The 25,915-nt window shown below is 36.6% G+C and overlaps 2 protein-coding genes across 6 annotated transcripts; one reads left to right on the top strand and one right to left on the bottom strand.

Moving 5' to 3' along the window:
- Positions 1–1,857: 1,857 nt before the first annotated feature.
- Positions 1,858–9,829, bottom strand: LOC124166853 (serine/threonine-protein kinase 19-like). 3 transcript variants are annotated; one of them, XR_006866521.1, is made up of 6 exons: positions 9,462–9,829; positions 9,000–9,382; positions 6,576–6,732; positions 5,242–5,398; positions 2,830–3,019; positions 1,858–2,294 (listed from the first exon to the last, which is right to left on the bottom strand). XR_006866521.1 is itself a non-coding variant. In XM_046544562.1 (5 exons), the coding sequence occupies exons 1-4, from the start codon at positions 9,714–9,716 to the stop codon at positions 5,243–5,245; spliced, it is 951 nt and encodes a 316-aa protein (XP_046400518.1). In that variant the 5' UTR covers positions 9,717–9,829; the 3' UTR covers positions 2,445–3,019; position 5,242. The 3 variants fall into 3 exon arrangements, 2 of the variants coding, with proteins under 2 accessions (XP_046400518.1, XP_046400519.1); XM_046544562.1 differs by lacking the exon at positions 1,858–2,294 and having other exon boundaries at positions 2,445–3,019; XM_046544563.1 differs by lacking the exon at positions 1,858–2,294 and having other exon boundaries at positions 2,445–3,019; positions 5,310–5,398; positions 9,462–9,821.
- Positions 9,830–9,865: 36 nt separating this feature from the next.
- LOC124166852 lies at positions 9,866–25,471 on the top strand. 3 transcript variants are annotated; one of them, XM_046544560.1, is made up of 7 exons: positions 9,866–9,941; positions 13,370–13,518; positions 15,896–16,028; positions 18,137–18,329; positions 18,604–18,772; positions 19,229–19,692; positions 25,100–25,471. In XM_046544560.1, the coding sequence occupies exons 2-7, from the start codon at positions 13,383–13,385 to the stop codon at positions 25,241–25,243; spliced, it is 1,239 nt and encodes a 412-aa protein (XP_046400516.1). In that variant the 5' UTR covers positions 9,866–9,941; positions 13,370–13,382; the 3' UTR covers positions 25,244–25,471. The 3 variants fall into 3 exon arrangements, with proteins under 3 accessions (XP_046400516.1, XP_046400514.1, XP_046400517.1); XM_046544558.1 differs by lacking the exon at positions 9,866–9,941 and adding an exon at positions 10,027–10,055; XM_046544561.1 differs by lacking the exon at positions 9,866–9,941 and adding an exon at positions 10,908–11,087.
- Positions 25,472–25,915: the final 444 nt, after the last annotated feature.

Here is a 25,915-nt window from a genome sequence, read left to right on the forward strand (position 1 = left end):
TTTTTCAAAAATGTTCACCTCTGGTTTTGGACCCCCCCGGACAAAATTCCTGGCTATGCCACTGGCCCAGGGGAAACTATACTCTGACACTCTATTTTTCAATACAGTTACACTTCATATTGCCAGCCATGAAATCACTTTGAAGAAACACTAACGGCTCCAGGCCTAAAGTTGAGAAATACTAAAAAAATCAGGTGTTTTTCAGGGAAAAACACCAACGAAGACCTATCCATAACATCTAAGTCTGCTTCAGTAAATTTCTACAAAGACTACTTCAGCATATAAAATAAAATTGAATTATTATTTATGAAATTGATGGTTTTCCGATGCATTTGAATTGACAAAAAATTGCCAGTATTTCCATTGACAAAAGTATGGGTAACCAGCATACCATCCAATCACCCTAGAAGCAAGTTTCTGGCTACATGCCTGCTCCAGGATATCCATTGATCCAACAGTAGAATCATCAAATGGAAATTGTACCACTGCCGCAGCTCTATTAGATGTTTCGCTAAGAATGATTTTGGGTTATTATTAAAAAAAAAAAAGCAAACTTAGTTCTAATAATCTAGAGTGGAAAGTCGTCATTGCTTGCCCTAAAAACACTGTGCTGCATTTGTCACATAATACAGTAGATTCCGGTTAATTGGGATGCATCGGGACTTTGCCCCAATTAGGCGAACTCTCACATATATGGGCATAAAAAACTTTGAAATGGTAGAAAGAAGACTAGAGAATGTTTATAATGCAACCTAAGTTTATTTAACTATTAACATGTTAGAGCGTAGGTTTCCGCGGCGATGGTTTGATTTCTGCATTTCTCCAGGGTTTTCTTATGACGCGGAGGAAAACCCTGGAGAAATGCAGAGATCAAACTATTAACATGATTAATAAATCAGCGAGTTTAGTTGAATTATTATCATTTTTAAGAATTATAACAATTTAGTTGAAAATATTTTTCACAGCCTCGGGCGATGCTGAACTAAGCCCTATTAAAGAAAAGTCCTATCCTCTTACGGATAATATAACAACAAGAGCTTTCAAAATAGGGCAAGAATAGGAACACTTGAGAAAAATTAAAAGAGTAAATCAAAGGAGGAAAATATAAAAAAATAGTATTCTGAGAACAAAAAAAAATTAATTTTGTCGCAAGTATAGAGTCTATGTCACCAACTCATGGCCCACTAAGGCGGCATGCTGTCCTAATTAAGAGGAGAATACTCTGAGATATTCCACTATTGGGTTCTGTTCTTCTAGATCTGCCCCAATTAAGCGGGTGCCCCAAGTAACCGGTGGACCCATTATACGGAATCTACTGTATGTACCTCATACATGCCCGCCTTCTTTGTCATCTCATAATGGTTGGTAGTTCTTTCGAAACCGTTCCTCAAAATGGATGGTGTGTAGGAAGTCACCCAGTAATTATGCCACAAAAAGCACGTACAGGTACCTTATAACCTTAAAGTGGGCAGCTGATTCATTTTTATTTACTTCATTGATAACCCAATGTCACAATGCCACTAACAAGTAGGAATTCACACATATCTTACAACTCAGCTACCATAGATTTGGCCTCATTCTGGGAAAAATGTGACATTTTGGGGATAAGATTAACCTCCACATTCAGTATCCCTTTTTACATCATTTCTAGTGCTCATAATGATGTTTCTTGGTGTATATTATTGTGTGTCTGTTTTCTGGCATCAGTATGGTGTTCTCATGGTGGAGCCCCTAGATATTCCATAACGTTAAAAAAACTGATTTTCCTTGCAGCCTCAGAGAAGTGATGAATATTTCTGCAGTGCATTGATCTTTCCCTTAGGAACATGTCCATGTAAATAGTTTCAGCAGATGACACTGACATCTATGTCCGCAGGCCATATGCGAGGCAACCGCCACCTATCAGCCATTATGGCGCAAGGATAATTGTATCCTCAAAAATAATTTCATTGAAATATCTCGTGATACTCTTTTTAGATGAATAGAACAAAGAAATATGTACACTTTTTGATGCATAACATAAGTCATATGCAACTCCAACGGGCTTTCAGATATCACTGACAGTAAACAAGTGAAGAGATAATGACACACCAACCTTGCCTTGCAGGCATAGTCTTCAATTGATCTAGAGTTATGCCATCAGAAGTTGTTTTCTGAAATATCGTTCCTCACTCCAATCAACTTCTCTTTTGTTTGAAGGTCTTGGTCTTCATCTTCCCATTGTATACTTAGATTATGTTATTTTGCTCTTTTCACTGCTGGGCAAGATGCAGGTACAAAGTCAGCCTAGCTCACTTTTGCCAAAAAGTAATAAATAGAAATGAGCTTAACATTGATCAATTAATTAACACTGATTAATTAATAGTTTTAATTTATAAATTTTAAACATTATTAAGCTTCAAAGAAGAAACAATTAACATAAATAATTACATATCTATTTCACAAATTATTTCTTCCAGTGATAATTTAAACCATTAGACCCAATAATGCATTTACATCTTTAACTTCAATATCTACTAACATAATTTGTCTTTGCAAATTTATCAAATGATTATGTGAATTCCTCTTAAATATGCAATTATCTAAATTTTCACTCCTCTAATACAAAATATAAATAAAGAAAGAGAGCAAAGGGGAAAATGTTTATAGGTACATTATCATTTCTAATTGTAGAATTTCCCTGGTTTTTGTTTATGGGCAAAACATTTTGGGCAATCAACCTACTTTATCACATTGTTACATTTACAAAACCATTCACAACAAAAGAAAAGAAATTAAGAAGGTAATTTCACTGATGATGAAAAGTTGAAAGATAGCAAAAACACATACCAATCAATAAATAATTCCTCTTCGATGAGGATCAACAACAAACAAAAAAGAACAGCTCTTAAGCTTGTATCTCCAAGTACAGCACTTCCATACACTCTTCAAGTCCACATGCCCCTTATGCAATAAAAAACTCCTTCATTTCTTTTGAGCAGGAGTAATTCTCAGAATGGTTCCAGATGTGCTTTCAACTCTGAAAGTGTAGAGAAATAGGGATTAATGTTAATGCTGATTTTAATTATTACCTCAACCAGGTCAAATCACCATAACCACAAACCCAATTAGCCATAATTTGTTTCAATTTCATCATTTGCAGGACCATCCATAGTACTTTCCAGAAATCCTAATAACTTAAATTAAAAGTAAGGTTAGATAGATACTGATTCAAAACTTGTCACTAAGATAAACTACCTTTCTGAAAAATGATTTGATTCTTAGGAATAAATTAAGAGAGAAATGCACATGAAGAAAGCATACCTACATAATAAATTATTTTCCATTGGTTGCTGGAGCGATTTATTTCACATAAATGCACCACTCATGAGGGACAATTATTTTCTGTATATCTTAGATGGGTCAAAAGAGTTGGAGCTAACACTAACAACTACATTGTCTTTACCTTCATCTTTCTAAAGTCACCTTCCTGAAAATTCCAGGATTCTTTGGTAGCCGAGTGGTTATAGCATCAAAGTCTTGTATTTGAAGCAAAGAGACTTGGTATTTCCACATAACTTATTCCTATAACCATGAGTATTGGTAGTTTTAGTTATTTTGGGTATGTCAAGTATTGTGCTGAGTTCCATGATGGAAATCCATTAGTTTTGCATCCATCAAACATAAGGTGTGGGCCCTATGCAAGGGCACAGTAAGTACATGAAAATATTCAGTATTTTGAAGGTTGTCGTGAGGAGGTAAAGCCCTTGGCGAAGGGGAAGGAATGGAAAGTTAACTGAGTCAGTTACCTTTTATCCAAATTCCTTTGCCAAAGATGAGTGAGGGATACTAGCACTTTTACTGCCACGGGCTTATTTATTGGCCCAACTTATTATGTATTTGACTTTTTTTATTTTGTGATGGTGACCTTTTCAACGGCTGCCGTCTCATTTATACACCTCTCCTTTATCTCTGCTGCTTACTAAGATAGTTCCACCGTAAATAATAAAATTAAGTAGCTGAAATAATTTAAATTCTGAAAGCTTGCAACTTCTGGAAAATAGCCTTGGCAGTCTTTGCACATCCCCCCTGAAATGGGCTGGCAAAAAAAAGGGCTAGTATACATACTGAAGTGTGAGTGTGGGCATCCACACAGATTGTCTCTACAGGGTGAATAAGTTACCAACGATTAGTGAACCTATGAACTTTGCTTACTTCTAGTATATACAAACTAGTACATATACCAGTATGCTATTCGAGACTCAAATCACTGAAGGCAGTGACGTAATTTGCCAACATGGCTGACGCATCGAGGGTATAACTGTGATGATAACATAGGCGTAATAGGATGAATCATCGAACCACTGCAAAAATTAAAGTAGAAAATATCAAGGAAGATTTTTCTTGGCTTTGAGGAGGTATTTCAATTCCTATGGGCAACGACAAATAGCAGTTAAGATTTAGTAATTAATAAATTTTAGCTGAAATATCCTCTTCTATCTCACGGCTATTACTCAAAGTGCTTCCAATGACCATAAATGCGTGACTACGATTTAAAACACTATTATTAGCAGACTAGAAAAGATAAAGTGCAATGCGTCGGTCACCCCAAGTGCATTAAACAAGCAAACTACAGTCCCAGTAAATGATGAATTGTAGCGATGAATGACAACTAAAAGGAATTTTATATGAATATGAATGCATAAAATACATTGCTTACGACGTTATGATAGCTTAATACGAAAAATATAATTTTAAAAATCGGTAAATTCCCAGAAATTCCAATGATTTGTCCACGTTGTTTCCTTAGGGAATCGATTGGTATCCTCGGAATTCTACTTCCGAATTTGGCCAAGAGTTGGCGTATTGCTTGTCTGGATTCTCGAATACAATCTGGTATATACAAACAAATTTGTAGACCCTATGAGCCAAATGTGTTGCTCTCATCCAATGCATACATTTTCATGTTTGTTTATAAGTTATGCTCGTAAAATTTCTCCTTGTTTTCCATTCAGTATTCTAGTTTTTACTGTTTTTAGAATGGTGTACTTTAAATTTTGCTAACAAATTGAATGTAAGCCCTTCATGATTTTGAGGCCCAAGGCCTAGTAGGACAAAAGGAAAATCTGGCCTTGCATGTGACATCCAATTAATCAGTCAATCCAATTATTAGCTCAACTGAATTATTTTGAAATGACTACTGGATGAAACGTTATTGCATATAATATGTAATATTAAGAGGAGCATGCAGTAACAGCTTACATTAGTAAAGCAGAAGCCAATGTTGTAGGGCGGAGGGTAAACGGATGGAGCAAAAATAGAAAACCCACCGGTCAACAAAATCGCCACCAATCAAGTCATGGATGTGATAATGTATGCCAAGCTTGGCTGTTTTCTCAAGCTGCCATTTCTCCAGCTCCTGAAAGATATATAATTATGTACATATATTAATGGAGTGGATATCAAGAGCAGAATACAAGACAAGTAGCAATGCCAAAGATAATTATGTATTAATTTTCTGTCATGAAAGGAACTCTTCGACAGCATACTTATAATTGCCGGCCTCGGTGGCGGTGGGGTAAAGTCCTCGCCTGCCAAACCATAGGTCGTGGGTTTGAATCCCGCCTGGGTAGGTGATCCCTATCCAGGGCATGGATGTTTGTGTTGTACTTTGTTCATATTGGAAACCCTCGTTGTAAAAGGCCGTTATGTGCTGTTTACGGGGGATGTGATAAAAAAAATAAAAAAAAAAGCTGCCCCCTTCAGTTTCTGTCAATGTGCCAAAAGCTATATAATTTAGTAGCCGCTTCAATGCTGTGAACATATCTAATATGCTCTCCCAGTAATTCACTATGGATGAACTTTATTCTACTTCCATATCCTTACTCTGATTTTGTGGTCTGGATTCCATACTAAAGTGATGCTCGCTCTGCGATTCAACCATTAGGTTGATTTGGATTGGTGAGGGCAAAACCCACCACAGCTGACTCACAGGCACATGATAACATTACATTCAGGGTAGGGTGGCAAATCCCTCTCCCTGGGCCACTTCGCAGACAGCCCTACCAATCTCCCCAAAATACATATCATCTCTACATAAACCTCCTAAAAAATTATTCTGGCATATACTTTGCTGTGCCCATAGGCGGTTTTAGGTGAATGGGGGGCACCCTCCCCCCCGGGCTACGCCACAGGTGGGGTCTCGTTAACTCAGCAAAAGATGACTACCAGCATCCCACCATTATTGAGTTAAAAAGTGTTAATACTTAATCTTGGACTGCAGAGCCCATCTGAAGCCTATGAAACAGCTTGACATTACTAAAGGGAATCTACAAATTACTGAAATGATAGTTTAAATCATAATGGTAGTTGGAAACCTCATTTATTGCAGGCCTATGTAATTAATGAAGAAATAAGAGTTCTTAAGGGTCCAAAAGGGTAGATAAACCACGAGGAATAATAGATATAATTATATCATTACATATGTAAGCTTTAAAGCTTATGGATCAGTAAGGACCAGGGTAAAGTAATGCTATATCCTAAATGTTGACAGCGTAATGGTATAAACAACACAGTGCATGCGACAAAAGACTTACAGGAAGGAGTATTTCTGAAAACTTTCTCTTCTTAATTAGCCTTAACAATGTAGCTCTTCCTCTGGACAAATGTTTCATGAATTCACCAGCATTCGGAAATGAGAGCCAATAACTCCCAACAGACCGCACCACAAGAAGCCCAACACTCATCAAAGTTCTAAAAAATAGAGCACACCAAAATCCTATAATGACTAAATTTAGTAATATTAATACTAAAATCTATTAATAGATACTGTAATTTGATGGTTGGCGGAAATTTGTAAACAAGATTTCATCAAAAGTGCGCTTTCCCCTGCACAGTTTAGAATGAATTATTAACTAAAGGAGAAAGTATAAGAATACGAATACTGAGGAAGGACAGGCTTGCTACAAGAGAATAAGGAACGAGATTTGCCGCCAAGCGAGGAAAGCCAGAGAAGCGTGGATGAGGAACATATGTGAGGACGTACAAAATAACCTCGTACAAGGGAAAGTGGAAGCTGCCTATAGAATAGTGAGGAACCATTTCAAGGAACGAAACGCAAAATGTAATAGCATAAGGGACAGGAATGGACACATTCTAATTGAAAACGAAGACAAAGCCGAGAGATGGAAGGAATACCTGGAGGAATTATACAACGGGAGCAAACTTAGCCCAAAAGTTCTCGAAGAGGAAAGTGAAGTTGAAAAGGATAACATTGGAGCAAGCATCTTAAGATCGGAATTTGACGCTGCAGTAAGAGACCTGCGAAAGAATAAGGCCCCAGGAATAGATGACATTCCAGCAGAGTTAATAAAAAATGCAGGAGAAAAGGTCTTAACTCAACTGTATAAAACTATCTGCGATATGTACTCAACAGGAGATTTACCTAGTGACTTCGAGAAGAACATCATCATTCCCATACCCAAAAAGAAGAGAGCTGAGAAGTGCGAAGAATTTAGGACCATAAGCCTGACGACACATGCGTCGAAGATTCTGACAAGAATCATTTACAGGAGAATTGAACGAAGAGCAGAAGAATTCCTGGATGAGGACCAATTCGGATTTAGGAAAAGCAGGGGCACAAGGGATGCAATTTTGGCTCTTAGGATGATCATAGAGAAGAGAATGGAGAAAAACAAACCAACCTTCATAGCATCTGTCGATTTAGAGAAGGCCTTTGATAACGTGGAATGGAATTCAATGCTTAGAATTTTGAAAGAAATCGGCGTACTCTACAATGATCGTAGAATTATTCATAGTTTGTATAAAAACCAAGTAGCTGTGATCAAATGTGGACCAAATGGTGCAGAAGCGAGAATAAGAAAAGGGGTGAGACAAGGTTGTGCGCTTTCCCCCTTAATTTTTAATGTTTACATAGAGAAAGCCATCAACGAAATCAAGCAGAAAGCTTCAGGTGTCAATATCCACGGGGAAAAGATTAGTATGCTGCGATTTGCTGACGACATAGCAGTCATAGCCGAGACAGAGAAGGATTTGAAGAAGACGTTGACAAACATGGAAAGGACAATGGCCAGATATCAGCTGAAAATCAACAAAAAGAAGACAAAGATATTAGTTTGCAGCAAAAGAGAGGAGGCTAAAACAAACATCAACCTAGGACAGCATAAGCTTGAAGAGGTGAACGAGTTCTCTTACCTGGGAAGCCGAATTACCAGCGATGGACGGAGCAAGAAAGAAATACAAAGTAGAATAGCGCAGGCGAAGAGGGCTTTCTACAAAAAGAAGAATCTTCTTACAGCTGAAAATACCAGCATAGAAGTTAGGAAACAATTCATCAGATGCTACATATGGAGTATGTTTCTCTATGGAAGCGAGGCTTGGACGTTGACAGCAGCAGAGAAGTCAAGAGTGGAAGCATTCGAAATGTGGTGCTACCGAAGAATGATGAAGATAAAATGGATTGACCGTGTGAGTAACCAGGAAGTGCTAAGGAGAGTAGGAGAAAAGAGAAGCCTCCTAAAAACATTATGCAGAAGAAGGGACAACTTAGTTGGCCACATTTTGAGGCACGATGGTCTGATGAAGACAATCATTGAAGGACAAGTGGAAGGGAAAAAGGGCAAGGGACGGCCCCGAATGAGTTATATAGGACAGGTTATAAAGGATGTAAAAGAGAAGAAATATGTAGCCATGAAAAGATTAGCAGATAGGAGAGAGAAATGGAGAGCTGCGTCAAACCAATCTTAGGATTGTTGACTATTGATGATGATACCCGTCAGTCCCCTTCAATGTCCATAGAATTTAAAAAAAAATGTGTACTTGGAAATACCTTGGTAAATGCATAGGAAGGCATACAAAACAATAAAATAAAAATCATTCCCTCAAACAGTCGGCATAATGAAGCAGCCAGCCTAGATGGTATAACACCCAAAGAAAGAAAATTCAAAACAATAAAATTTATATACAATCTTTAATCAGTCATTATTAAATGGCGAGCAAACCTGATATCATCATCCTTGAAATTATATTTTTCAAGAAGCAAATCCTTCTCCACACCAACATCTTGAATCATAGGCATGGCTTCCAAGAGGAATCTCGTAACAGCATGGCTATGCTTGCAAGCTAAGGATGTATTACCGGATTTCTTGGATTGAGAGTGATGGGAATGGCACCTCTCTATAGTCAGTGCTTTCGTGCGTGCTGATGATTGAGCCTCAGATTTAAGCTGATCATTTCGGCATCCAACTGCCTTTGTATCAGCTTGACACGGGCAAATACGTCCCAGAACATGGGCATTGAAATCTTCAGAAAATATGGCAGCAACCGACGTATCCTTCATGCCAAGCTTAAAAAGACGCAATGTGCCTCTTTCGACAAGACCGCCCTGAAAAAAACAACATATTTATTTAATCGTAAAATCATAAACACTGTCAATCTCTGTGGATACAATGAAAATCTCTTACAACTTCTTTGTCGACGACCGTTCTGTTCGTCAATAAACTGTACACTTGATGGACTAAAACAACAGGAGGCAGTCTATAACATAATTCTTTTGCGGGGAATAGATTTTTTAATTGAAGAAAGGTGGCCTCAGTTTCGGCAGCGCATTTAGATTTACTTTTGCAAGTACTTTTGGAAGACTTGCCACATAGTGAGGAATTACAATATCTTCTTTTTCGTTGAGCAAAAAAGTCAGGTATGGCCACCTTCGAATTCATTTCGAATATCAAGCGCACGATTGGAGTAAACAGCCTTCCACATGTAATCAATTTAGGAAAGCAGCAAAACGAATTTTTGAGAAAAAACGAAATCGTGGAAACAATCCGCAGTGATATGCGCCTTCACCAGTTTCATTTCGCCGGGTGTTGAACACCTGACTGAACAAAAGAAGTACGCATATCGCTAACCATTTTGAAGTGTTCGCAATGATTTGAAGTCTGCTGGTGAGTATAATTTGTTTAGGAGTACTTGTACAGCTGTCTTTAAAGTAATAATTAGTCGTGTTAATGAACGGAGTATGTCGGAAAACGCTAAACTTCTGTAATGGGTTGTCTCAAGTAAATAGTAGTGTAATGTACAGTGGTGAAGAGGTCCATAATTAGAATGTGTTGTGTAAATTCCTCTCTATTCACAAAATATAATGTATCTTTCGATATTCTCTGGACACCGTACAATAATGAAGTATTTTTATGTGTTTAACTGAGTACCCGAAGTATTGGGTTTCGAGTTTCTACTGAGTTGAAAAAATTTGTACCCTAATGTATATTCCAAGTAATACATTATTAGCCTCGAATTTTGACTGTAAATCTCATTGGAATGGCTGTCACAGAAAATGCTATCCTGCTTTTTCTACTGGTAATTGAACATTCCAAAAATATTTGAATAGACACCTATACATTAGCCCTTTGGATCATATGAATGAAACTTGTCGGAAGAATTCACCTGTTTGGATTCCAACTTCTCTGAAATACACTTAATAGTGGTCGAAGTGACTTGGTGGAGTTTTGACTTCTTAAAATGCTATATAGTTCATTATAAGCTGGTGGAATGAACTATAGACATATAGTTCATTCCACCAGCATTCGCCGTAACTCGCAACTGGTTTAAGCTGAATTCAAAGCTTAAGCTTTTGATCATCAGGATCCGAAATAACATTTAATAGATATGGTTTAAAGTGATATGGTAGAAAGAAGGCAACAAATCAGTCTGGGATGTGATTAAGTGTAAAAATCAGAAGAATTTTCTTTTTTTTCAACGATCCTTCCTCTTAAATCCATGGGATGTAAAGGTAATCCTTGTTGCTGGTAATACCCCTAATGCTTGAATTAGTGCATGAGGAATTACCTATACCACTTCTTTGCTATTTTTTCCTGCTCTAGGATGATCTCTTTGCAATAATTTCCACCTACCACTGGACTGGGAATTGAGCCATGGCTTTGATCATGGAAATTGGACATTTTGCTTTAGCCCACTGTGCAGACCACTATGCAATCCTAATTCTATGATTCCCTTAGCAATTTACAGAGATTCAAGCTGCTAGAGGATGGAAACACAAGGAGGAAATAGCTGGAAAAAATCCACCACCAGAGGTGAACCCCATTCCAGCACTTAAACTACACTTAACTGTTAAGTGTTCTCTCCCCCTTGATCTTGGATCGAGGTCTATGGTTGCATTCCTGGTTCTGGGGATTTTTCCAACAGGCAATTAATTTGCAATTCACCACTGGTGGTAGTTTCTTTGAAGCTCTTTCTCCCTTGCATTGCCATCCTTGATGGATCGCTAAGGCATAACTCCTAGCACCTCATATCTTGTTGACTTAAAATGTGAATCAAAGAACCTGGATAGAAAAGTAGTTCATTCCATGATCTCAGAAAACTAAATTAGGTTAGACACGCATTATAGGGGACTTTTACCCCTTGACCATAAATGTGAATTTCCTGTAATTCTTGTGGCAGGGTTGAAATAAATTCAATATCTCTTTAAATTTGGGAAAGTCTTTTTTATGTAGAGCTCAGTTCAATGCAACCATCACCATCAAAGTGTGTCCTTACTTATATCTCAATAGCTTTTTTTAAGCTGGAGGAATAAGAATCTTCTAAAGGCTCATTAACCTCAAATTATTCTTTGAAACGGTAAGGTGTCATGTGTAAGCTGCAATGCTTTTTATTCCTAATGGGATATTTCAATTCGTATCTAGTACTTTTTTGAATATCACCTTTAATATAATGTTACATGGTTTTAATCCTATAGTCCTTCACACAATTGTTGGTTTACTAATATATTGCGCGAAATACATACATATGTACATTCATGTATTGCACATACACGGGCAACTACCCAGTTATTATTAAGAAATGATATCTATACAACATCAAGAGAACCAAATTAAAAATAAAGATAAAAATATCTATGCATCAAAATGACATTAATGAGCATGACAAAAAATATAAGGAAAACATTTCATATCTTATTAAGATTGTTCCTTTAAAAAATTGCTTTGCCTTCGTAGCCTTCATGGCAAAAATATCAATTTCTGGAGGAAGTCATTTCCTTCCTTCAGAATCCTAGAAATAGGGATGTGGTACATATAATTGCATCCATAAAATTCTCTGTGGAATAAAGACTTGCTTCTGATAGCATAAGATAGTATTTGTAGGGATACTAATTCCAAAAGTTCGGAACGAGAAATACTATTATCTAATAACTTGTATAAGAACATCATATTTGCCATGATGCACGGTACAGATAAAGCTGAAATTCCTAAGTCCATGTATGCATCAGGGTAAGAGATATTATTGATAGTTTGCCAATTCCTCATACATTGGGCTTACCAACCTGGGGTTGAAGGTTCCACTCTAGTCTGCGTGGTATATTTTTTTGTTGAAAGCATTAAATGAATCTGTTTCCAGCTTTAAGGAGAAAAAAATACAGTTCCTTGTTTAGGAAAAGGATAATTGAAGTTCACTCTTGGGTAAGGTGTGGATACCAGGGAAGGGCTAGGCAAGGAATTATACCCTGGAAATGAAAAGAAGTTCTCTGTCAAACTAGGGACAGTAGAGCAGTAAACCCTAAATGCTCTATAAAAAAAATATTGATGGTCGGCTGAAGAATGGAAGCAATAAAGTTTAAAGTTGCAAGTTCTTCAATTGCCTGCACACCCCCAGCAGCCTCATATTTCGTATCCTAATCCTACTTCTGACTCCTTTGACTGGTGTATCCTCCCCAGTAGTCCGTGCCTGGAGATCTGATTGGGGGACTATTTGACCAGAAAGGATCCCATCACATCATGTGGAGTGCAAGACTGCATCAATTAGAGAAGTTAATGTGGTGGATTTCTGTTGCTGTCCTCATAGCATAGATTCTGTGAACTTCACTCATGCCCGAAGCTATAGCAATTTATACCAGACCTTTCCGGACAGAACATTAGTAGATAAGGGTAACATTAGTAGATAAGGATAGTGTCACCTTCCAATATTCCCTGAAAAATTTTTCTCCTTTTTTACCTTAAATTCAATGAGTATAGTTCTATGGAGGATCCAGGATTTTAATATACCCTTGGGTTGGTAGTCGAGCATGCCATCCTCTATGTGGTGATATTATCACCACCTAAATGTTCAGCAGAAGCAAAGTCTAAATATGTCAAAGAACTATATTATGTACTTTCAAAATTTTGGAGAAATTAGTGATTATTTTTAAGGTTCCCATATTTCTTCATATTTGCAGGCATGACTGCAATTGACCCTATAAAGTGTAGAAAACCCAATTTGTGCCATTTCCTTGTGGCATCAAAAGCTTTACAAATGTATGGAATATATTAAATTTTTCAATGCTACTTGTTGTAAAAGCCATGTTTGCTTCTTTCTTTTTCAGGAAGTTGGTGAAGATGAATAGAACACTTTGCCATTTGTTGGGAGCCCTTTATGTGAAAAGGGTGCCTAACATTTGCTGTAGTCAAATATGCAAAATAAGTACTGATTCTAGTAAATTAGTGAGGATGAAGAGAATCCCTGCCAACCCAGGTAAAATTATTTGTAGAGGCACATTTACATGGTGCATTAACACGTACAAGTTAACACATAGTATACCGGGGTAAGCTAATGTTTAGAATATAACTTTGCACCCAATCAAACGTTATGAAGCATCAATTCATTATGAATAATGAACAACAACTGAAAACGTACTAATGAATACGTATTGTACGCTTTAAAATTGTTTAGGTTCAGGCGCCTAAATGACGAGAATCTTCGTCATCTGTCCAGAACGTTCGGGGAAGAAATAACGAGAATTCTCGCCATCCGTATGCAACGTGTTAATGTATGTTTGCGTAAATGATTTTGGTGGAACGGAACATGTACGAATGCATGAACCAAATTGCAATAGGTTCTATTTTCCGTACATGCATTTGTGCAAGTTGGGTGGTTACACAGTGCATTTTCATGTTCACTCACACATTCATACATTTAGACATTAACCTGTTCGTGTTAATGTATCATGTAACCAGGTCTTAAGAGTGGGTCAAGATACCTATGTATTTAGATAATGTAGAGTTCCATTCAAGCAAAGACAATCACATAATTTATTATGCGTTAATTCATATAATAATAATGAAACATTTGAGGTAATAGTAGCATTCTAAAGATAAAATAAAAAGTTTGAAGAAGAGATGTTACAGAGAGACATCGATCACTGAGTGATCAGTGCTAAGATTGAGCAGACTAGAGTTGTCCATGCCTGAAGGAAGGGGGTGGAGAATCCTGGTGAATGCTAATGAGCCTCGACTAATTGATGTCCTCAGTTTACAAACCACACCCACCATTCAATACAATATTGTCACTTGGGTGGCATTGCATCATCAGAAATACCCTTTCTTTTGTCTTTTCTTTTCATTAGGAATGGTTTGGTTCAGTTCTACCAGTTCTTGAGCTCAGAACCAAAGCCAAAAATAATCACTGCTGAAATAATTTATGCAAAACACAGAAAACTTTTTTCGATAATGATTTTCATACTATATTTAAAATAGGGAGTGGGGCTGCACAGTGGATGAAGCATTGGGCTGCCAATGGGGTAGTTTCCTTCATCAAAGAAAACGAAAGGCATTGATAGCAATTCGTTACCCACCATTAGTGTATTCATTATATACAAATTATTTGGTTTTAGAAGTACCAGTTTAGACGAATGGCAATGGTCAATTTTAACTGCATTTGAAAAAGGCCAGATTGGCGCCCATGCGATGCCACTCCACGTGACGCCACAGGGACCTAGTTTCTATACGAGTAGATAGGAGTTTTACATTGTCAGAGATTACCAATGCATGCATGAGGCACAAACTTCAGGGAAACATCTCTTCATAATCACCTATTAATACTGCCTTAGGTCGGAAAGTTTCCTTTGTTTGATAAGGTATTAATAACCCTTATTTAAGCCAAGCGCTACCAGCTAGCATGGTACTCTGCTACCTGCTAGCATCCTGCATCGTATCAGCGCTCAGAGCCTTGCCCCAAGGTCACCTCACTTGCGGCAGCGGGAACCAGAACGACGTCACACGGGAGTTTTCCCGGCATTGATACTTACCCATCGCGTTTTCGCACGCTTGAAATTTTTCATTTTTCATTTAATCGCAAAAAATCTAAAAGCGTGAAATGCGCACTCCAGGAATAATAATCTTTCGATTTAGGCAATAAAAAAATAATAGGAAACCATCTTATAGGTGGGTCCTGGGTTCAAATCCTGGGTGAAGCCTTCAGACACACCAAACAAAAATTCTCTAAGTGTGAGGTGGCTCAAGGAAATATGATTAAGGCGATTATCATGTTTGAATTATTAAACTCTGTAATTTCCTCAGACTTTATGTGAGACAATGCAAGACTCGCACAATGCAATCCACAGCCACATCTGAAGCAATCAATGTTTAAGGCAATTTTAGTGGGGAATCCTAATTAATTTGGATCACATAAGGTCAGAAAAAGCATGAATTCTACCAGTGATGTCAGAAGATGCAACTAGCTCTGGCAACAATCTGATTGTTTTAGAAGGATATCGTATTAAATCTCTACAGAACACATGCTTGAAGGTTGTCAAGCGGGTGTTTTGCATGCCAAATATTCTGATGTGATAACTTATTTAAGGAACGTAATAGAATAATTTGTGCCAAGTAAGGTATGATAAATTATTTGTAGCTATTTTTCACTTAAATATGTAATAGTAAAATGTGTCCGTCCTTATTGAGTATAAAAGTGATTGGAGTAGTTTTCTTCAACCAGATGCTTCATCCCCTTTAATGCTATCCCATAAGGCTTGTGTTTGTGTGTCTTGTGTTTGTGTAAGTTAACATTGCTAGATAACTGAGTTTCCTCTTATTATTTACAAATTTTTCATATTTATGTATATCCTTTTTAGGAATTGAAAATAGATTAGATATACTGAAAATGGAATCTCCTGAATTTGAGAAACTGGAACCAGAGAAAATTGATCTTGAAGATCTAGAATCTGACTTCATGGAGGTTGATAAGATGCATGAAGAGTATGAGAGGTGGGTACTTTCTATTTTGAATTAGTTGAGTTTTAAAGTCAACTTTAGAGAGCAATCAGAAAGTTGTAGTGAATCTAGTCAGGAGGAAGGGGCATTCACCATTTTTTATTATTTTTGAATTTGACAGAGATAATAATTATATATTTTAAGAGACCTGTATTGTTTCGTTTGTTGATCCTTCCCTATTTCTTGCACAATTTGTAACAAATAATCAATGACCTTGGTCTAGAAGATATGTAAGTTGATCAGGGCCTGATTTCCCCTTAGGCTTACCTACTCTTCAGCCTAGGGCCTCAAGATCAATAGGGGCTTACATTCAAATTGTTGACAAAATTAAAATTGCATTATTCTAAAAACAGTGAACACGCAGCATATTTCATTTAACTTGTTGATATATATCATGGGAATGATGTATTTTATTATCATCATCAATATTAAGCATTTTACTGCCACCAGGTCGATATATCGGCCCTCACTAGTTGAGCAAAAACTGCCATGGGGCCGATTAATCGGCTCGAATTATTTCACTTTTTTGTCGTGATTGTGGCCTTTTCAACGGCTGTAATTTATGTAAACCCCCATAATCTGTCTATGGTTATAAGATGTAAATATATCTTAAGAATTGGGAAAAAAATCTGGACGTATTGAATAAAATTAAGTAGCTGAAAAATTTTTAAATCTGAAATGTTGCTAATTCCGGAAAATAGCCTTGGTAGTCTTCGTACATCCCACCTGAAATGGGCTGGCAGTAAAAGGGTTGATCAACAATCCTGAGATTAGTTTGACACAGCTCTCCATTCCTCTCTCCTATCCGCTAACCTTTTCATTGCGATGTATTTCTTCTCTTTTACATCCTTAATAACCTGTCCTATGTTATTCATTCAGAGCTGCCCCATGCCCTTCTTCCCTTCTACCTGTCCTTCAACGATTGTCTTCATCAGGCCATCATGCCTCAAAATGTGGCCAACTAAGTTGTCCCATCTTCTGCTTAAGGTTTTTAGGAGGTTTCTCTTTTTTCTCACTCTTCTTAGCACTTCCTCGTTACTTACACGGTCAATCCATTTTATCTTCATCATTCTGCGGTAGCACCGCATTTCAAGCACTTCCACTCTTGACTTCTCTGCTGCTTTCAACGTTCAAGCCTTGCTTCCATAGAGAAAAATACTGCATATGTAGCATATGATGAATTGTTTCCTTACTTCTATGCTTGTATTCTCAGCTGTAAGAAGACTCTTCTTTTATTATCTCTCATGTAGTTAACAAAGTTAAAAATGGCAGCTAAAAGGGCCTCTTAAGTGGAATAGCTTAGGGCCTCTTTTCATTTAAGTCCACCCCTGAAGGTGATTATGTCTCAAACTCATGCCTAGGGAGTCGCTGCTTCTCAGCGACTCCTCAGCCTAATGCATGTGTCTCACTTGGATCGTTGTTGTTCGCAATCTTGTGAGGGATTCATTCTTTCACTGAGCAGTTCTCTCTGAATAAGTTCATTTGCCCAAACTCTCATTGACATCACCTAATTCATGAAAATAGTGTGGCAACTTTTGCATTCTTCAATTTTAAAATTACGATAGTGTGGCTGAGTGGGGATGATTTTCATTGTAACTTGCCTTATTTCTTTATTTCCCTTTCCGCTTAAACCTGGAAGGCCTACAACATCTAGCATACCTGTTTGAAAAATAAAAAAACAAAAAGAACTAAATTATATTTGGCTTTCCAGACCTCTTCGCTATCCAGGTCCCATGAAACTTGTTGAATGAAATGTCTATGATGCGATTTGCAGTCCAGGGGAAATTTTTCCTATGGCAACTATTGTGAATTTTAATTATTATTGACAGTGTTGCCTATTCATATATAATGTTATAAAATATCTTAAAAACTAGGTAACTTATTCCTTGATTAAATTTTTTTAATCAATGGGAAGTTTAAATATGGGATAAAAAACATTGGTGTACAACAACTGACGGCATAGATAAGAGAAATGTAATATGATTCATAGCACTTTTTTTTGTTAAAGTTTGCATTATTCGCACGAAATATTTTTGACAAATTCCTGGACAGCAACTGTGCATAGGAATTTCTCGTTGAAAACTTTGATTGCTTTTTTCCAGAGAGAAAAGAGTTGCTGCTGATAAATTGGCTTATGAAATCACTAAGAAAAAGCATTTCAAGCCACCGAAACTTCCCAACTTGTTGATGTGGACAGAGAAGGAGCAGATAAGGCATTTACACCAACTAGATTCTATTGAATGGAGTCCAGAAAAGTTGTCTGAAAATTTTCCAGCTACTCCAGAAATCATTAAAGTAAGTGATATATAGATAGTTTCATTCATAATAAAACATTGACACAATTGTATGGGCTTCATCAAACAATAATTCTTTTTACATGTTGCAATAAAAAAATTACTAAAAATCCTCAACACCATTATTCACAGCATAATAGAGGGAAAAAAGTGATTGCACACTGCAATTTCTTTCATATCTCTAAATAGTCACTAATTTAATGTAATGTGTGACAAGTTTGCTTTTATTTTGGAAAATATAACATTACATTTGGTTTCATTTCTTGCAATTACAGAAACTCCTTAAATCTCGTTGGAAACCAAAATCTGAATCCGATATCACTCACCATGACAGATCTGTGCAGAGAAATTGGTCTGCTCTGATGAAGGGCAAGTATAACTTGGATCCGGAATTGAAACGCCATTTCCTCAGTTTCTCCTCTCGACAACTCAATTACCCTCAAGGTAAAAGTTAGTATGACAATGAATTTTTTCCACGTAGGGAATGCATTCCTGTGAGAGCTTGTGTGACCTCTGTAAAGCTCCAACCAGGGCCAGTTCTATAGACATTTTTCTAGTGTAAGCGAACAAAATTCTGCTGCCTCCCTCAGACATAACCTAAGAGATAGTAAGGACTTTCTCTGGATGCATTTTAAAATAAACAAATACTTTAGATCTTCATTAGACTTAATACATAAATTAAAATTTGATCATTCTATGTATTTCGGATATCACTGTAATGGATTCATGCTGCATATCTCATTGTTATTCCTTGATATTTTAGACTATTTTTCTTATTATATTAATTCTTGATTAGCCTGGCAGAAAATCTGTGTACACCATGTATTTTTTATGATATGTTATTCTTAACTGTTTCTCATATTTCTAAATAGAGATTCTTATCCCTTTATCTCTTTTCAGCAACTGAACCTGTTAGAGAGGAAGTAGTTATTTACAACAGACCACTAGGGTCCCACGAATTTTCCGATATCGTGAAGAATTTTTCCAAAGACAATAGCACCAGTGTAGATAACTCTTTGGAAATGAGCATTGCTGATCTTGCCCCACCGAAGTTAAATAGAAAATCAGCTGATCCCAGGGCAGATTCATTTGTAATGCCGAGTAAATTTCGCTCTGGAAAGGAATTGCTTCCTCTTAAGCAGTACAAGGAGAAAGTTTTAAGGTTGGCGAATGAAGAGGGTGAAGGCGATGAATTGAGCAGGAGATACTATGATCATTTGAAGAAAGGTATTGTGGAGAAAAAGGAAGGAGAGCTTTCAGTTGTGGAAGGTCTTCAAGTGGAAGAAAGCCCTCCTTCGAGAACCAATAAATGGCCGATTGAGAAGAGAGCCAAAGGAGAGACTGCTTTCACTCCAAAGATGTTGGTAAGCATTCATGTACAGTAAAACCTCTTTACATCGTAATGGAGAGGACCAAAATTTGGGCAGTTTGATGTATGGAGGTTCACTATAGAGAGGTTTCAGCCATAGGCATCACTTTTTCATATCCTTTGGAAATGAAAGGCACTACAGTCTTTAAAACCATTATACCTATTTATGTGTTTAATCAAACATGCATGCATTAGTGAACATATTTTTATTAATAACAATAAGCGAGCACTATCGCATGATTTTTACTGGGATTCGAGAGAAAACGATATGATCTCTTTTAATTCAACAGTCAATTAAAATGATTAGTATATTTGGATACCTTTTTTTTATTTACTGTTAGGTATGTCCTCATATGGAAAACATGGCCACAACTAATGATTAGCGTGATAATTGCAGCATCTTAAAGGTGTATAAAAAAATAAGGGTGAAACATTTATTGCTGAAAATGTCATTCCAAGTATGTAATCACAACTGCATTAATGGTTTCTAGTTGTCTCGGTACAAGTTGCGGAGATAGTTAGGTAGTCTTGGGGGTATCTCCTTAGTATGATAAGTGGAGGTTTTACGATGTAAAGAGGTTCACTACATAGAGGTTTGCCTATAAATTTACATGTAAATCTGATGGGACCGTAGGGGTGGTTTGAAGTAAGGAGGTTTATGATGTAAAGAGGTTCACTACGTAGAGGTTTTACTGTAATTTGTATTTACATATTGTTTTGGAAACAATGGCAAAAAAATGATTTAGGTATAAAAACTCCATATTCTCATTCTAAATGCATATTGTTACCCTAAATAATTTATTGTTAACTAGTTAAACAATTTTTTATTTGCCTTGCAAGTATCAGAACTTTTATTCATTTCATATTGTAATGCTACTTTTCATAGCACAGTGGAACGTTAAACAATTTTTCCAAATAGTCAAGAAATAATTGGGTCATAAAAACTCTTATTTCTATACTTTAACCCCTATATGTATAACATTATGCCATAACGAACCATCAACTCAATTTTTGTATGATAAAGGGGTACCTGAGAGTGTAGAGGTAAAACTGGGACCAGTTTTCTTGTTAAGTAAATCTGTATTGCAAATTAATTTTTTAATTGATGTATACGATCAGACCATTTTTATGTATCACTTTTCATGCAACTGAAGAAATTTTGTGATTTGCAATCCTATAAGGAAGTGGTTCTTGGTTATAAGGTATGGGCTGCAGAAAGGTTTAGAGCGACTTAACACTAGAACTACCGATGGAGTCATTTTGACTCCTCGCGATTTTTATTTCTCTGCCCTGACTAAAATTTTCCGAATTCCGGCCTGAAATTTCGTGACTTTTATTCATTTTTGACACGAAATAAAACTTTGCGATCAAAATAGTTCTAGAAAGTAAAATAGTACTCATTTTTTAAAATTTACCTTCAACTACCAAAGGGAGTCATTTTGACTCCTTATTGTATTTTGCTCGTCTTTTCGCCAAATAGTAATATTTGTTCAAGAGTTTATTTCTTCTTATGTTAATAATTAATTTAAATCAATCGATGGCTTAAATATATAATTATTTCGCTTTTAGGTCAATAATTGCGAGAATTTGAAGGCATTTCTAATTTTACGGGTCCGTGTTTGGAACTACAAACCATATGAATGTCCTGATATCATTTTATCCTGCGATAAAGTGGTGAATATGGCATTCATATTGAGCATTTTCAATTCATGTGTTTAGAAGCCGTCGTGTCTTGCCCTCATCCCTTACCCCTCCCTTCTCCCCGCCTATCAGGCTCGCTACAGCTCAATACTGTATACACAGTATTGCACTGCAGCGCTTTTATTTCACCCTTGACCTCGTGGAAGTTCATTTTCAAACCTGAAAAAGTACCTTTGTATTCTTCCGTTGATATGAGGATGAATGAAATAAAGTTATTGTCCTAGCATTGTCGGCTCTGACAGCGCTGGCTGTCGTGCGCCGCACAGGAAAATCGTGCGCTGTCCTTCGCATTGGTGAATCCAGTGAACTCTGGAGTGGACTGCAGAACTCTAGTGAAGTAAGGCTTTCATTTTTCCTAACTGGCAGTGTGACTAGAAGAAGTAGGCTAAAGCGTGAAGAAGACCTTTCTATGTTGCATTCTATACCGGAAGGTAAATCGGAATGCGAAAAGGAGGATCATTTCGTCTCTGACGTAGTCAAAGATTTTATTCCTCAAAACGTTTCTAGCTAGTCTGAAGATTCAGACATAATACGTGCAAAAGACATGCAGTAATTTACATTTACTTTCCCTTTCATAAGGAGTTACAAAACAAAGATATAATCTACGATTATTTATAGATTCGTTTATACTGACTCACATAAAGCGACGTAAAATTGTGGAACCACGCAGGCAAAATTACGAATATTTTACACTTTCCGATGTGGAGCTAGTTGCATGTATAGCCATATTTTATGCCCGTTGAATATCAGGTACAAATGATCTCTCTATTGCAAGTATTTGGTCAAACGACTGGGGAATACCATTATCTAAAATGAACGACTGGGAACCGGTTTGTAAAAATTTTTCATTATCTAAGATTTGATGAGAAATCTAATGGATTCCAGCAGCTCAAAACTGTCAAGTGTAGGATAGATTCACAGATAATTACATTCCTTGTTACAAACCTGGTCCATACTTCACGGTTGTTGAACAAATTCTCCCCAGTAAAATCAGGTGTATTTTACTCAGTACATTCCATCTAAGCCGGACAAATACGGCTATGAATATTGACTAGCTGTTAACAATGATAGCAAATATCTTGCAAATACCTTCCCTAATGATGGAAAAGATTTTTCACTTCATGCAGATTGCCGTTTAGTAGTACTGAAACTAATGCAAACGTTTCTGAAAAAGGGTGAAATGTTACCGTAGATAATTACATTACCTCAGTCAAACTCGCCGAACAGCGAAAAAGCTAGGGTACTAGCATTATGGGAAAGGTAAATAATTCGAAGAGAATTATCAAAAGAAATGAAATCACATTATTACCACAAGAACATATACTCAGCGATGGCCTATCCACTCGTTGTAAAATACTTCCGACTTGGCAGGTATTCATGGATAGGGTACAAGGAGACTACCTAAAACATTTCGCGCAAGACGCTTTTGAAAAAGCTCGATACAGAGTTGGCTGATATCATATTAGATCTCGACAAAAGCGAAGCGTATCCAATGCTGCATATTCTTCTGACGGGATTCTGCAAAACAATATTTCCAGGCAATACCAAAGTGCAGAAAGAATCGCTCAGTTTGGAATTGTATGACCTGCCAAAAGTCTTTCTGTGGGCAACTGTGGGCAATGAACGGCAATGCTTGAACTGTAAAGCACCTTAGCCAAATGCGTGGCTTATCAAATGCAGTTTTTTTGCTGTATTTAATTATCTTCCCAACTTCCATGTAGCCTAGGTAATATTTTTGATCATTCAAACATGATGATAAAATGTGTTGAAATGTCTATGTTTGCTGTTTTATCCAATTACTGTGTGAAAATCCTATTAAAACAATATAGCATGTAGGAAAAAAGAATTTCAAAGCAAAACCGTCGAAACTCGCATTTTAAAAAAATTGATTTTTTTGTTTAAATAACGTCTGAAATAATGCAATAATAAACAATAATGATAAACTAAAGAAATGTATGAATAAAAACATAGATAAACTGGAAAAATAAACAATTATAAGGTAGGAGTCAAAATGACTCCATTTGGTAGTTCTAGGAGGGGTGTCAAGTCCGGTATTCCTAGTGTTAAAGTGTATGGACATGGATTTAGAGTCAGTAATGATGAGAACATTTCTATTGCACCATTCTGATATTTCATCTACTGCTTTTCTTGAGTGGTAGCTAAGGCTAGGAATAGATTCTTATTGCATTAGACATGAGGTATAACGTGGAAATAAAGCTTATGTTGAAGAAGGAAGATCATTAACATATATAATAGAAAGCAAGGGTCCAAGGATAGTACCCTGAAGAACACCACTTCCAAGTTTTAGAAGAGTTGAGATGCCACTTGTCCTACCAATTTTAATTTCTTTTATATGCATATTTGACAAACTGTAGTCTGTTGCTCGGGAAAGAAGCAATCCAGCTTAAGGCATTCCCTCTCAGACCTAAAACTTCAAGTTTTTGAAATAATATGGGATATATATCAACTTATCTCCAACAGCATTAAGCCATAAATTTTTGCCATGATAGATTCAGAAGCACATGAAGGGTCAAAAACAGAAATATGGTTCTGTTTTAACTAGTGATGGGACCTTTGAATAGTTGAATAACTGAATACCTCGAACAATGAGCTTTTTACGCTATCTGGTGACACAAACCTATCAATTATTCGAATTTCGAATACACAGCAGAGATCATCCGTGATTCTCTTCAAATCCATAGAAAATGGTTGGGTGTTACATGAAAGTTTGCACATTTGGTTGGTTCAATTCTTTAATAATATTTTTACTAAAATTTATCAAGTAAGTACTAAAATAGTATGTAAAATGCCCATGACTCCAAGAGAACAACACTAAGAAGTATGTATGTTCAAATGCACGCTATATGGCTGTTCCCTTTCCCTGACTCCCTGTGCATGATGAAATTTACGTTTTACATGTTCTAATTTCAAAGTAATTTTCAATTTTGTATTTAATTAAAGTTTTTGCAATGAACGCAATAAAGCGTTATTGATAATAAAACCTTCAATGTGCATATAATAAAAATAAAAGAACTGCGAAGCTCCTTTGGTGTAAATGTTACGTAATCATGGGTGACAGTTGCTTCAGGATTTAGGAGTCGCATTGAAGTACTTTGTCTTGCAAAGCGTTCAGCATTTTTTTATTTTAATTTTCATTTGTACTTAAAATTGGTGAAAAAATTCATATTCATTATTCAATATTTGATATTCAATTGAGATAATCGGAAAAAATGTAAGTATCGAATTAGAGATAAATTCTATTCGACTCATCTCTAATTTTAACCCTTACAGTGCAAGAACGTTTTTATGCGTTTTGCACTCTGACTGCAGCGTTTACCCAAAATATTTAAATTCTACCTGAATATGTTGCACTTGGGCACTTTCCCTCGCCATAAGGATTACTAAGGGGATTAACTCTACCAGACCAGCCCTTGTGGCAGGGGGTGCCTCCTGGGGGTCTCTTCTGTACTCGCTGGCAGCTAAAATTGTGAACTCCGGCGGCCTTAGGGTTAAAGCTTTATCGTATTCAAAAGTAATAATAAAAAATTGGTGATTGGGCCCATTGGGAAAAAGAGCATAGATCACACGTGAAATATTTTTCTTGTTTCAACTACCAAAATATCCTTTGCCTATTATGTACTGATAAGTACCTGTGACGGAAATATGAATTTTAGCCCTCTAACACTATCTCTTTTTTTTAGGAAGTGTACATGAAAGCAGAGCAGTACAAAATGAAAATAAAAATACCCGAAGAAGAAATTGATCCATCAGCCGTGTATAAGGTGAAAGACTGCTTTTATGATGCTGATGGAAAATTCTTGTATAGAGTTCCTGGCTTGACTTAATTGTTAACATATTTCATGAGGACTTATTTATTTCTAATTCAGAAGTACATATACCCATAATATATTTGGAAGGTTATAACCAAATACTTCCTTTAATTCCTATAAATGTATATATGTACATCTACATACTACTACCCCGCGAGATGCCTCAATAGGCATGTGGCGGAGGGTGTTAAGGCACCAACTGTTTACAAATAAAGAGGAAATACTTTAATGAAATTATGCCAAGTATGTATTAAGTCCTTTATTGTTCGGGGAAAGAATATAATTCCCCTACTTATCTGATCATCAAAATATCTCCTTAATTTATCATTTCTGTCACACATGAAAATATGGTGGGGTTCTAACATGATGTTCTCGGTATTGCTCTTAAAGATATATATTCTCAATTTCTCAAGCAATCTAAGCCTTGCACGCAGCCTATGAGTCTAGCAGCTCCCAGCCTAATTTGTTCAACATCTGTGTAACGCTTTCTGAATGCCCGCATCAGTTTTTGATAAATCGTACAGCTTTCCTTTGTATTTTATTAAGTTCATTGATTGAGTCATTTTTTACTGGATCCTGTTGCAGCATATTCAAGGTGTGGTCAGATGAGTGTGTAGGAACCTCTCTTTTACTTTTTCATCCAAAAACTCTCCAATCTTCAAGATTTGTTCTGGCGGGCAAAAATGC

Source organism: Ischnura elegans, chromosome 10 (genome assembly GCF_921293095.1).
Source record: "Ischnura elegans chromosome 10, ioIscEleg1.1, whole genome shotgun sequence".
Lineage (NCBI taxonomy): Eukaryota > Metazoa > Arthropoda > Insecta > Odonata > Coenagrionidae > Ischnura > Ischnura elegans.